We start from the raw sequence: 11,977 nt of genomic DNA on the forward strand, positions 1-11,977 counted from the left end.
ATTTTAAAGTTTAAAATCGAAATTTCGCAAAGTACGCCACCTTCGATTTTTTTTTTGTTTTTTTTATTTTATTCCTTTTTAAATTTGCTTTCGATTAAGTCATGTCTCATGATGGTAATCGATCTGGAACAGGCCCAACATAAGGCCCAAAGGCAAAAATCCACCTTTTCCCAAAAATCTGACGTTCAGTTATCGTTATCAGCGACCTTCAAAACCTAAGAATACACCTCAAACCTGATTATGACCGTCTTGAGGGTTGAGATATAACGGTAAAAAGGTGGATTTTTGCCTTTGGGCCTATATATATATATATATATACATGTATATGTATAGTTTTACAAATTCACGATAAAAGAGGAAAGAGAAACGGACGATATCTCCACTGCCGATCGTCTTCCGCTAAAGGAACGATCGCTAGTCGAGTCGTACGTCGACCAGTTTCATTCGGAAGCTACGATTCACTTAACTTACAGAGTTTTTATTCCTTAAAGCACCATTTTAGCACCAGATTAGGCTCGCAACGCTCGTTTTCGGGGCTCTTTCCTCAGCGAAGTTCCACGTTCGCACCTTCGATCGCGGACTAAAATGAACATGCATTATGGCAACGGCCAAGGCAATCCGGAAAAGTCCACGGGACCGCCCAAGCCCGCGTCGGCTTCCAAGAGGCTCATGATGACAGCCATCGCTGCCTCGTCGTTGCCGTCGGACGGGATCGGATTCGGCGATTCGTTAATCGTGGTACTGCCGATCATGTCCATCATTTCCTCGTCTGGTGACGCTCCTGAAAGGAGGTGGATGTTACGTTATGCGTAATATCGTTAATATCGACACTGAGGTGGTGGCCGACACCGATACGACTTGTAGTAGCCGTGCGGTACCGATCGTTCTCGACTTGCTTCTCGTAATATCCCTCTCTCTCTCTCTCTCTCTCTCTCTCTCTTTTCCTCTTTCTTGCACAAGCGAGTATTAGAGCTTCAAGAAGGAAAAAGAACCTAAGAGAAATATATCATCGAAACTCACAGTTTCCCCTCGACTTTCGACTTTTGCCACGCTCTCTAACGCGAACGCTTCCTCCTTCTATATTTTTCACGCTTTTTTTTTTTTCTAGATCTCTTCGAAATGATTTCGGCAATCGCATTACACACCAAGAAACGACTCCTTAGAGACAGTAATAGCTATGACCTTGGTCGTTCGCGATGCTGTTGAGCTGCACGTTGTTCGCTACGTGGTTGAACGTCGACGTCGGATTGCCGCTGTTGTCGCTGCCGATGCCCGGCTGGGACACGTCGGCTGGGGTTCTCTCTGGCGACACCGTCGTCGTGGTTTGCATCTTCAATCGAGAGCAGAACATTAAAACGTCAATTGACGTTTAGCCTCGTTAAAACATATTTACCTCGGTATTTAATAAACCAGCCTCCGCCGTTGGACCCGGACTACTACCCGCGGAAGAGTCCTCGCCGCGTCTTTGAAGGTCTAGTACTTCTTCCGCTATTTGCCGGCCGATCTTACTTACCTCCACGTGGCTCGAGATCAGTCTTTCTAGTCCACCGTTACCTACAAACGAGACAAATTCCATCAGGTTCCATCGGGATCAAGATTGCTCGTCATATCAATGAGATCGTTCGATGACAGGAAGAAAGAAATGAAGAACGTGTCTTCGAGTCGCACTTACTCTGCGTGAAGTAATCGTAATTGCCCTGCACGCTCGAGTCCTCCGATCCATTATTTCCACCCGGACGCGTGTCCCAGCTGAGAAAGGGAAGGGAGATTTATTTTAATTACTTGTATCATCGCTGAAGTATCGTGAAAGAAACGTAACGTGAGTATCGTGAAAATGACGTAACGTAGCTTACAAGATAGCGGAATTCTTGGCGATTAGGTACTCGATGTCTTTGGTCCACGGATTTCTGAAGGACTTCCACTCGGACTGCAGTCTCACGAAATTCCCGCTCTTGCTCCGAAACCTATAGATCTGCAAGCAGAATGGATATATTCAAAACAACGTAACGGTTGCACAATTATTGAGTCAATATTATCCGTGATTGGTTTATATTATTGCATGCAGAAAATTTTTCCTGGATAATATAACATACGCAGTAGTATAATTTACTAGACTTGGGTTGCACGACTAGGATATATGTTCATATTGAAGCCCAAAATTTAGATATGACTATAATAAATGAATAATTTGATGATATATGTTTTTAATTTGATTATGTGTGTGTGCGTGCGTGCGAATGTGTGTGTGTGTGTGTGTGTGTGTGGGTGTGTCAATTTATCATCTGCATAAAAAGATATCAGAAAAGTAAAAAAAAATGTCTTGTGTTTTGTTCCTCTCAAATGCTGGAGAAGTTTGTTGCTTTATTTGCGGAACACCCTGTATATATGAGAAAAAATAGTAAAAAACAGGATTCGTTGTGTTTGTGATATAGACTATGATGTCCGATCATGATGTAGTGATATGCAATTGTAATCGTGTCGTTTGCGTGGTTTTCTAAAATTTCCCATACTGCATTGACATTGTTTCGACGTTACAAGTAATATCCCAGCCAGGCAAGATAACGCCCGGCTCATGAATGTTTTCATCTTCAAGAAAAATTCTCTGCGTACAGATCTATCAATCAGTTCTATTTTCCAAAAGTCAATTATTCGACCGTTGTGTTTGCTCAGCGCATTCAACAATGACGCATCTCATCGTGCGTAAAACGCATCGCGCTCGTTACGAGCAGCACATTACGCAGACTCGTCGTACAGAGTCTTCCATTAAGGGTTTCATTTTAAATTAATAAAAAATGAAATAAATTTTTGAAAACGTTGAGATATATTTATTCTAATCCAAAGTATAGATTGTGCAATTAAACGTGAAACACAATATCATCCAAATGGCCGCCTCAACTTTTCTTACAAATGGTCATTCTTCTGAGGAAATTTTCCATCACATTTTCGCACAATTGTGGCTCAATTTCGCCAATAACAGTTCGAATATTGTCTTTGAGTGCTTAAATCGTTTGCGGAGCATTTGTGTGAACCTTATCCTTCACATAACCCCAAAGGAAAAAATCCAGGGGTGTCAAATCGCACGATCTGGCGGTTAATTGATGTCTCCGTTACGCGAAATGACACGTCCAGAGAGGTTGCTCATCAATCGCTTTTGGGTTTTCAGCGTCCCAGATACGGCAGTTTTGCTTATTGACGTAGCCTTGAAGATGGAAATGGGCCTCATCGCTCAAAATGATTTTCTTGAAAAAATCAGAGTCAACCATTTGCATTTCCAATACTCAATCGACAAACGTACGGCGTTGTCCATCGGCTTCAATTTTTGTGCCAGTTAGATTTTGTAAACATATAGGCCTTTGTGCAAAATGCGGTGCAGGCAAATTTGTGAAATGTCCAATTGCTGCGAACGTCTCGCAATAGACAAACCAGAATTTTCCGCGACACTTTCAGCCATAGCAGCAATGTTTTCGATTGATCTGACTGGCTGAACACGGGTTGGGTTCTTAACATCGCTAACCTGGCCAAGATGTTTAAATTTATCGATTAAATTCACAATTGCTAGACGAGAAGGTGCTTCTCTGTGACTGAAACTGGTACGGATTTTGCGAACTATCTCAGCGAAATTTTCACCGTATTTGTAGTGAGTTTTTACTATTTCCATGCGTTGCTCAAACGAATTCGATCCATTGTTATTAATCGCACAGTTTTTATTCGACAACTGTCAAATATGACAACTCCATCTATAACAGGTACAAAATGCCGCAAAACTTAAAATGAAACCTCTTAATGGATGACCCTGTATAATATTAAGAATGGAAATACTCGCGAATATTCGCGTTCGTAAGAAAAATTTGCGACAACGACGATGACGTTGGTATCCACGCTCGGCGCGCATTATTAATAATGTTAATACTCGGCCGATTATCATTGCAAAGGAGCGCGTTGTAAGCAAAATCGGTATCAATCACCTGCGTGGTAACGCGCTCGATGGTCTGCAAGGCGGCTTTGTGAGACTCCGCCAGATGAGGAATATCGTCGTGATGATAATATTCGTACATACTGGTGCCCAATAATTCCTGAGGTAGAAAGCCCAATACTGGAGTAGCTCTGTGGAAGCGAGGAAAGATCACGTTCTCTCATCATCGACTCGGGCTTACCAACTCGACCCCGCTCGGACGTACCGACCTTTGGTCCACGAAGAGAAATTTGCCGTCCATCGCGTGTCGCGACACGAACTGTATGGGTCTCAAGTAAGGCTTCCTCGACGACAACGCGGCCGTCGATATCGCCGTTTGGACCCGGCCGACCGCGACCAGGCAAGACAGATTGCAAGCCTCACCGTCGGCCTCGCCCTCTTGCTCCTCGAGGCCGATCTTCGCGGGCGCCCAGGACTTCAAATAGCCCGTGCATTGAATCACGCAGTACTTCCAATCTGTGGAAAAGATGGAAACACTCTGTTTACCTTCAACTGGAAATGGGATCTCGAGACGGCGACTTTGTTACGGACGATATTGCGTCACGCAACATTACAATCGCGAGTTAAAGGGCGTACTTATACGCGAGCGGCTCGAAAAACGCTCAATGTTTGAATTTTTCTGCTGACTACGCTATTGACTTTATGAAGATGCCTTTTTGAGAGATGATTCTTTCCAGAGTACACAGTACAGTGTCCAAAATCAAGATATAAAGACTTAAAGATGCCTTAAAGATATCTTACGTCTCGATTTTGGATATTATGCTGTCTGGGCTCGCACTTTTTATTTACATATTACATGAGGCCTATTACAAAAAGTTGATATATAACGTTGTTATCACTGTTTCCATGAAACTCGCCATCGCTAATCGGCATTTTCGCTATCCAAAAAAATCCCTGACACTATTTATCTAAAACAAATCAAGCTTAAACCTGTTAAAGTAGACGAACAAAACGAATCTTTGTCAATTTTTAAAATATTACTTTTTACCGATTCTTAATCGATAATTTTTAGCCAATTTTCAAAATATTAATTTTCGATAACGTTATTATTAACATTCGAAGTTAAAAGTCCGATTTTTCGCCGCAAAATTTCTCCTCTTTTCATTTATAACACAAAACTATAATAAATATCAAAAAATCCTACAATAAAAATAATCTTACTAATGATTTTATTACCACTTTTCGTAACGGGCTTCATGTTATATGCAAATAAAAATATGAAGAATCATCTCTCGAAAGGACATTTCTATAAAGTCGATGATGTGGTCAGCAGAAATATTCAAATATTGAGCGTTTTTTTAGCCATTCGTGTGTATGTGGCCCCTTAATCACAATCGCAATAAAAAACACGTGTCCGATTATACGAGGACGACGAGGAATCGCGGAAGGCGCGCTATGAGAAGGAGATGATCGAGACCTCACGATCGCCGGCGAGATATTTGATGAGTACATAGTATCGGCGATCCTTTCACCGGTCACTGGCGATATTATGCGCCTCCACTTTTCACCTTTGACGAGCCACGCGGCAAAATATTCGTGCCGCGTCTCCGATCGTGCGTGCGACCGTCTCAGCGTCCGAAAGAAGACACGCACTCGTTTCTACCCCCGCTTCAAATCGTTTCTCGCAGTTGCTTTTTTCCCGAGTTGCTTTCATTCTGCCTCTCGAAGAAAGATTAAATCCATCATCGGAGAATGGAGTAAACTTTTTCGCGAATTCCCGAGACATTTCTTCCCACAAAGATACAAGATTACATACACGTTTTAAAAGCACACAGATAGACATTACAATCGGATCACATTTTATTTGGAGATGCAATTTCCGCGAGAGAGATTTAATCTGAAGGTAGTGCAAACGTTATTTTCACCACCGGACAGTCTTGCGATTATCTTAGATGCTTGATCTTTCAAAGGGTTCTTCAAGTAAGAATTTGAACATCTCCGACTTTTTGATAAAAAATAGCGTCTGGTTTGTCATTAGAATGTCTCTCTATATATATGATGAGTACTTACGATATATCGAACTCAGGCATATTTTTCTAAGGAAGTATATGCGATTCATTTTATTATATATAATACTATATATAAAAATAAATTTTTAATCTCTTAGAAATTAATTTTTTTCATTATTTTATTATTATTCAGCTGCCTTTAAGCAGTAGTACTAGCAGTCGGTACTCAGTATTCAATATTGGTATTACTTTCTCGTAAGAGTGCCATCTTAGAATAACATTTAATTACAAATAGAGTTCCTTTAGTAATCCTCAGTACCGTTATTATTGATCAAATAAGGAATTGACCAATCAGTAAGAAATCGGAGATGTCCAGGTTTTTATTAAAAAAATTCTAAATTATATATTTTAAACGCGCTATCTATTCAGTCATATCTGATATGCAATGACTAGATAAAGGTTGGATCACCAAATCTATATTTTAGTGAATAATCAGTCAAGTGACGAACCAGTAACGAGCTGGAAAATTTAATCTAGCCTATGCCAGTCTAGCTATTAGCTTTTGACTTTCAGGCTGATATATTTCTACTCAAAAAAATCTTTTCCTCCGAATGTGCGCACGCGAAACGCACCGAGCCCCGTCGATTTCGCTCGTATTCGAACACTCGACAGTTATACTCACCTACGTTTTGCTGTTTCTTTCGTCTGTGGCAGCCAGTAGTAGTAGTGTCGGCTTCCTCTTTCACCTGCATCTCACCGCAACGGACCCCCTCAACCTTACGCTTCATCCGACAGAAGAAGGACCTTCGTGCGCCAGGGCAGAGTCGTGATACGCCTTGGGGCACGTCAGTTTTCACCGGTAACATCGCTGAAACAATCACGATGACAATAACAGTCTCCGCTCATCACACTTATTCCATCTATCGTCGCTTCTTATTCGCGTTTTTTCTCTCTTCCTTCGCGTCCCATCTCAATTAAGTCGCTCGTTTTTTTCTTCTTTTTAATTTTCTCACACGACGCTCGAAGAGCTCCTTTCTGCCTCTCTCTCTCTCTCTCTCTCGAGCATTTCTCGAATACCTCGATCGGATCGAGAGTGCCTCACATGTGAATCGCGTCGCAACGATGCAGCAATGTACGAGGAATCCTGACATTAGATTCGATCGGCGAATCTCTTTCGTCCCCTCATTCAGTGCTCGGTGCTTTCGCAATGCGCTTATCTAGGCACGCTAATTCAAAGATGTTTATCGGCAGAGCTTACGAGCAAATGCTGCCGGACGACTGACATTTATCAGGTGAAGGTGGAAGAGATGCGCGCGCGTGCGCGAATAATTCGCGCTCGTGTGATCGATGCGCCGAGCGCGGTGAGGTAACGTCGAAAGGCGCTATAATTAATAGCTTCGGAGGTAGAAAGTCTCCGCGCGGTCTCCGGAGAAATTATCGCTCGCGTGCAAACGTATTTGCCGCGCGGCGATTTCTAGCGGGTCGTCGCGACAGAACAGCCGAGGAAGAGATACTCACTCTTCGCGTCGATCAGTCGCTCCCGCGGGCTGAGGTCCGAGGACGAAAGCTGCTCCTTCACTTTGGCGACATCCTTGGGATGCAAGATGTCGAACCAGCTTTGACCCAGTAGATCACCCTGCGACGTACACAAGCACCGTTGACTTGCGAACGCAACGCGGACGAAGTTTCGAAGCGAGTTCCGTAGCCACGCGGAAGAAACGCAAAGAGAAACAGCATTAAAACCGACATACTATTCTGTTTTTAAGCTCTTGTTGCAGGTGTAAATTTGAAGTTTATGCGCATGGATGCAAACCAGCAACGCTTTCCCACCAAAATATATGATTGTCCTTATGAAAATTATTACATATTTCCTTATAACAAATAACTATTCTTTAAGATACCTGAGAATCAAACTCTAAAACCGACATACCCATGATATCTATCGGAAATTATCAAAGAAAAAAAATAAAATAAAAACACTAAAGTCACATTATTTTGTACATTTGTTATATATATCGTTATATGTTATCTTTAATTCTACATATTTTTTTTATTTTACAAATTGTACGATTGTTGTGTATTGCTCCTTTATTACGTGGAAAGGGATCCTCTGACTTCTTTCCGACCATCTTAAACAGACAAAGAAGAAAACAGAGAAAAATCAGTTACCGTAAGCTTCAACTGTATTCTGTAAAGTGATATTTCATAGCAAAGTCCAGGTATGTTGGTTGAAAAGACAGTAAACTCAGATATATCGATTTACAGACTAATCTAATCCTAATTTTCCTTACCATATCTATGGTCATTTTTCTATGCTAGATCACTGATATGATAACTTTTAGTATTGCCCAAATTTTAATATTACTTATTCTTATGAACTTCTAATTATCAAGCATTTCCACCTATCAGAAGTCGATTAGCTTTTAGCGATTAGCCGGCACCTTATGTATGATTGTACGTAAACACAGTTTGACGAATGAGTATTTAATATACATTTTATAGATACAAATTCAAAATAAACATATTTCGTGGCTCTTTGACCGAAAGATAAGTGGCTGAAGGAATAGACAGAGAAGATACTGAAAACTTTATCGACGATTCGTCCGATATGTATGGTTATTTGTTTACAACCAGAAACTGAACCACTTCAACTCTAACTACTGTACATAGTAAACGAAATTCATGTTCCGTCCGATAGAGTTTACTACTTTACAATCGAGAAACATGGGTATGTTGGTTTATTATACTTATGCCAGTTTTGGTGCTCTTTCTCTAATGAGTAGACACTTTAATGAATATCAACGAGCGACTGCATCGAACACTCCATCTTCATTCAAAGCTTCATTAAAGGCATTAAAATTGCTTTTCACTCACGTGCTTTTTGTTTTTCATTTACGCACGCCAATCTCCGAAGACATTTCGAGTACTTTCGATAACTCCGCGAGAGAGTCTTAATTAATACGCGACAAACATCCCGAAGTGACGTTCAACTGACGAGGTGGTAAATTGGAATGTTACGACACCGGCACGGCGACAACGATTGCCACCGCTCGAACGTGCTCGTAAAGAGGCATAATTTATAATTAGCGAAATACACGCAGTAGACGTTATTCAGACAGAGGCTAACGATGTCACGAGTGGCGTGATTAATTCACGATCGGATATTTCGCGTACGCATTTTGACGCGCGACTTGATATTTTTTTGCCACACGGCTGATAAGTCTTGCAGCCGTAAAACTTGGTCTACAATGTGCAGTATTTGCGCCTTGTTTCTTGCTTTCTATTTTTCTTCAGTAAGAACTTCCATTTACTGATAGAAGAGAGAGAGAGAGAGAGAGAGAGAGAGAGAGAGAGAGAGAGAGAGAGCGCAAGAAACAAGAAACAAAGAGCACATTGTAGATCAGGCTTAAGAAATTTGAGATCCAAGCAGCCGCGTAAACCAATACCTGAGAATAATTGAGAGTCTGCGAGACGGACTCGGACACGTAGAGAATTCTTCCACGATCGCAGCCTACCACGAAGACGAAGCCCTCCGCGGCCTGAAATAAGACAAGCTGCTTTCCGTTACGCCGTTAAGGTTGAAGCGTTGATTGCAATCGCGAGGCGATCACCAACAAGCCGCCTCGAAAGCGTGTTTTTCAAAGACGAAGATTGCGCCGCTCGTCGGAGATGCGCTCCTCGGTCCGTGTAAAGTAAAAATAAAAAAATATCTTCTATTATATTTAATGAGCGTTATTTCGATTCGTGACTTCTCGAGAGAAAGATGAGATTTTTCGGTGTACATCTGACTAAGGATAAATTTATCCAAGTCAAAATTTTAGTCCTACATTAAATCTACTTAGTTCCACATTGAGTCCTCAAGTGAAGAAAACGGAAATAACTTCCCCTTTAGCACTACTAGAGCTTCTTCGATGCTACAAAGGAAATTCAAATTTCCCGAGAAGAGATTTAAAGTTCAAGTCTAGAAATCTGGAAACAGAACTTAGAAACTATATGTCACCGGTGAATCATTCTCAGCCCGTGTAAACATAAGAAACATTTTCGACTTCAGTATAATGAACATTATTATAATTCATGGTTCCTCAAGAAATATAATATTTTTCTGTGTTCATCCGGCTAAAAATAAGTCTCTCTCTAAAACTTGAGCCGGGCAGCCGTCGTGTTAAGGTTTAGAAATTTAGAGAAAGAATTCAAATATGTTAACGATAGAAGATCGTTAGTCGCGTAGCGTCGCGTGTCTCGAATAATCGATCGTTGACATATCGATGACGTTAATAAAATCCCATCATCTCGCCGCATCATCCAGCTCAATCTCTCAGTAATCTCCGTGCGAGTGTAATTAGCATCTTCGCCGCCACGAGTCGAAGACAAAGAGAGACACGCTACCTCGTGCAAACGATCTTTCGCAATGTGCGGTATTGTGCATCGGTGATTTAATGGTATGGTGTTCGCGTCTTCAAACAAGAGTTTCGACGTCCGTTATGTTACAGCGAACCCGGCCGATTCTTTCGCTTCGCGCGTTTATTCGGCTATACGAAAGATATCACCCACGCGCGACATTTACGTTCGCGCTTCCACGGACAACATAATCGCCTCATATCGCGCATGAGCGCGTATCATTTATCGCGCTTACATAGGCGCTTAATAACGTCTCGCATTGCGTAACCCGTGGTGTTCATGGGGTTCGATACGCCGTCGATCGCATGTAACATTCATTAATGTCAATGCACTTGCGCACGGCTTAAAAGCCGCCCGTGTCGTGAATGTGTGCATTCGAGTCTCACGCCCGTGCACCATTCTGCTCTCTAAATTTCTCGGAATGAAGTTTCGTTCGAAATAAGCGAAAAGTGGCGATATCTTTAAGTTGTTTTTAAGACGTCTAAAATACATCTTATATTCCGATTTGGGATATTATGCTATCTGGGAGGTCACTCGCAAATCTGAGAGACTCAGCGGTCATTCACCTTCCGAAGTAGAATTTCACTCCAAGAAATTTACAGGCACATCACGATCATAATTCTCTCACACCTACGCGTTACGTTTTTCCCTGGAAGAGAAAAAAAAAGCAATCATTCGCGGAAACATTCGATCTCAAGCGCGAGAACTTTTCCTTCTCTCGGAGCGCGGAGGTATTTGCCCATCGACGAGAGCAATAAACGCGTGCGTTACGGCAGTTCCCGGACTTAAAGCACGTCGTAACGATCGTAACAATTACCGATTTTTGCTCCATATAAACACGCGGCGGGACTCGGCGTTATCCCCCCGGCCCGAATGCGAGCAAACGGCCGGCGGGATCTCCGGCGGTAATAAAACGCACCGATTCACAATGGAGCTTTATAATGCCGCGATTATGCGCGTTCAGAATTGCGCGGTACCGCGATCTCACTTGGTATGCCGGGCGTGGTCATTCACTCTCAGATACTTTCCTATGGGGGACACGCGAGCGGGAAAGACCCGATAAAAGATAAACGCGCGCGGTGTACACACGACAATGAGAAATGTCCGGCTCCGCGTTCGAATTAGCGCGTCACGAAATCCGGGACTGCCGCAGAAGTTATCGGTACGCGTGCGATTGTGCCAGAGCACGCGAAATCCTCGGCACAGGTGTGAAGCGAGTATAAGCGAAAAGGGAGGCTCACGCTCAAAAAGCGAGACCATAGAAAATGCCGGTCGTCCTCTCCCATCGAGGGCTCTTCCAACCGGGAGAACATCTCTCGCGCTAATTGGCTCGGAATTAAAGGCGTAGGTGATTCCAGCGCCTCGCACACAGGTTATCTATTAGCTGCGATACTATAAATCTACATGCTTCAAACGGTGCCTTTCGCCGGCATAAGACCAAGTCCCCGATGAAAAATCCGTAGCACGCGGGAGAAAGGGAGTTACCCGGCGGTTTCGCTCCGCTCCATCTCGCGAAAGGATTACAAAAGATACCAACCGGCCTCTCCTGCGGTGTGTCCCGAGATAAAAATTCGCGCGTCGCTAATAAATTTCCAGTTCAGCGTGGAAATCGACAATGATCCTGGTGGAAAATGAATCTCGTGGGCGGGGGGGGGGG

The 11,977-nt window shown here is 42.6% G+C and overlaps 1 protein-coding gene across 5 annotated transcripts in view; it reads right to left on the reverse strand.

Moving 5' to 3' along the window:
• Positions 1 to 22: 22 nt before the first annotated feature.
• LOC106747170 (aryl hydrocarbon receptor nuclear translocator-like protein 1) overlaps positions 23 to 11,977 on the reverse strand; it is a 24,657-nt gene continuing 12,702 nt past the window's right edge. Inside the window, exons 5-14 of one of the 5 annotated variants that reach the window (XM_014624514.1) lie at positions 9,369 to 9,461; positions 7,441 to 7,558; positions 6,605 to 6,790; positions 4,183 to 4,429; positions 3,966 to 4,104; positions 1,854 to 1,972; positions 1,673 to 1,749; positions 1,394 to 1,554; positions 1,183 to 1,330; positions 23 to 781 (exon numbers count right to left, since the gene is read on the reverse strand). In XM_014624514.1, coding sequence (XP_014480000.1) covers positions 597 to 781; positions 1,183 to 1,330; positions 1,394 to 1,554; positions 1,673 to 1,749; positions 1,854 to 1,972; positions 3,966 to 4,104; positions 4,183 to 4,429; positions 6,605 to 6,790; positions 7,441 to 7,558; positions 9,369 to 9,461 — 1,473 coding nt within the window. In that variant the 3' untranslated portion in view covers positions 23 to 596. Of the gene's footprint in view, positions 782 to 1,145; positions 1,331 to 1,393; positions 1,555 to 1,672; positions 1,750 to 1,853; positions 1,973 to 3,965; positions 4,105 to 4,182; positions 4,430 to 6,604; positions 6,791 to 7,440; positions 7,559 to 9,368; positions 9,477 to 11,977 lie in introns of all 5 variants that reach the window. The other 4 variants (XM_014624513.1, XM_014624512.1, XM_014624515.1 and 1 more) reach the window with 4 other exon arrangements.

The sequence above is a fragment of the Dinoponera quadriceps genome, unplaced genomic scaffold, assembly GCF_001313825.1.
Source record: "Dinoponera quadriceps isolate SergipeBrazil2010 unplaced genomic scaffold, ASM131382v1 scaffold2157, whole genome shotgun sequence".
In the NCBI taxonomy this organism is placed as follows: domain Eukaryota; kingdom Metazoa; phylum Arthropoda; class Insecta; order Hymenoptera; family Formicidae; genus Dinoponera; species Dinoponera quadriceps.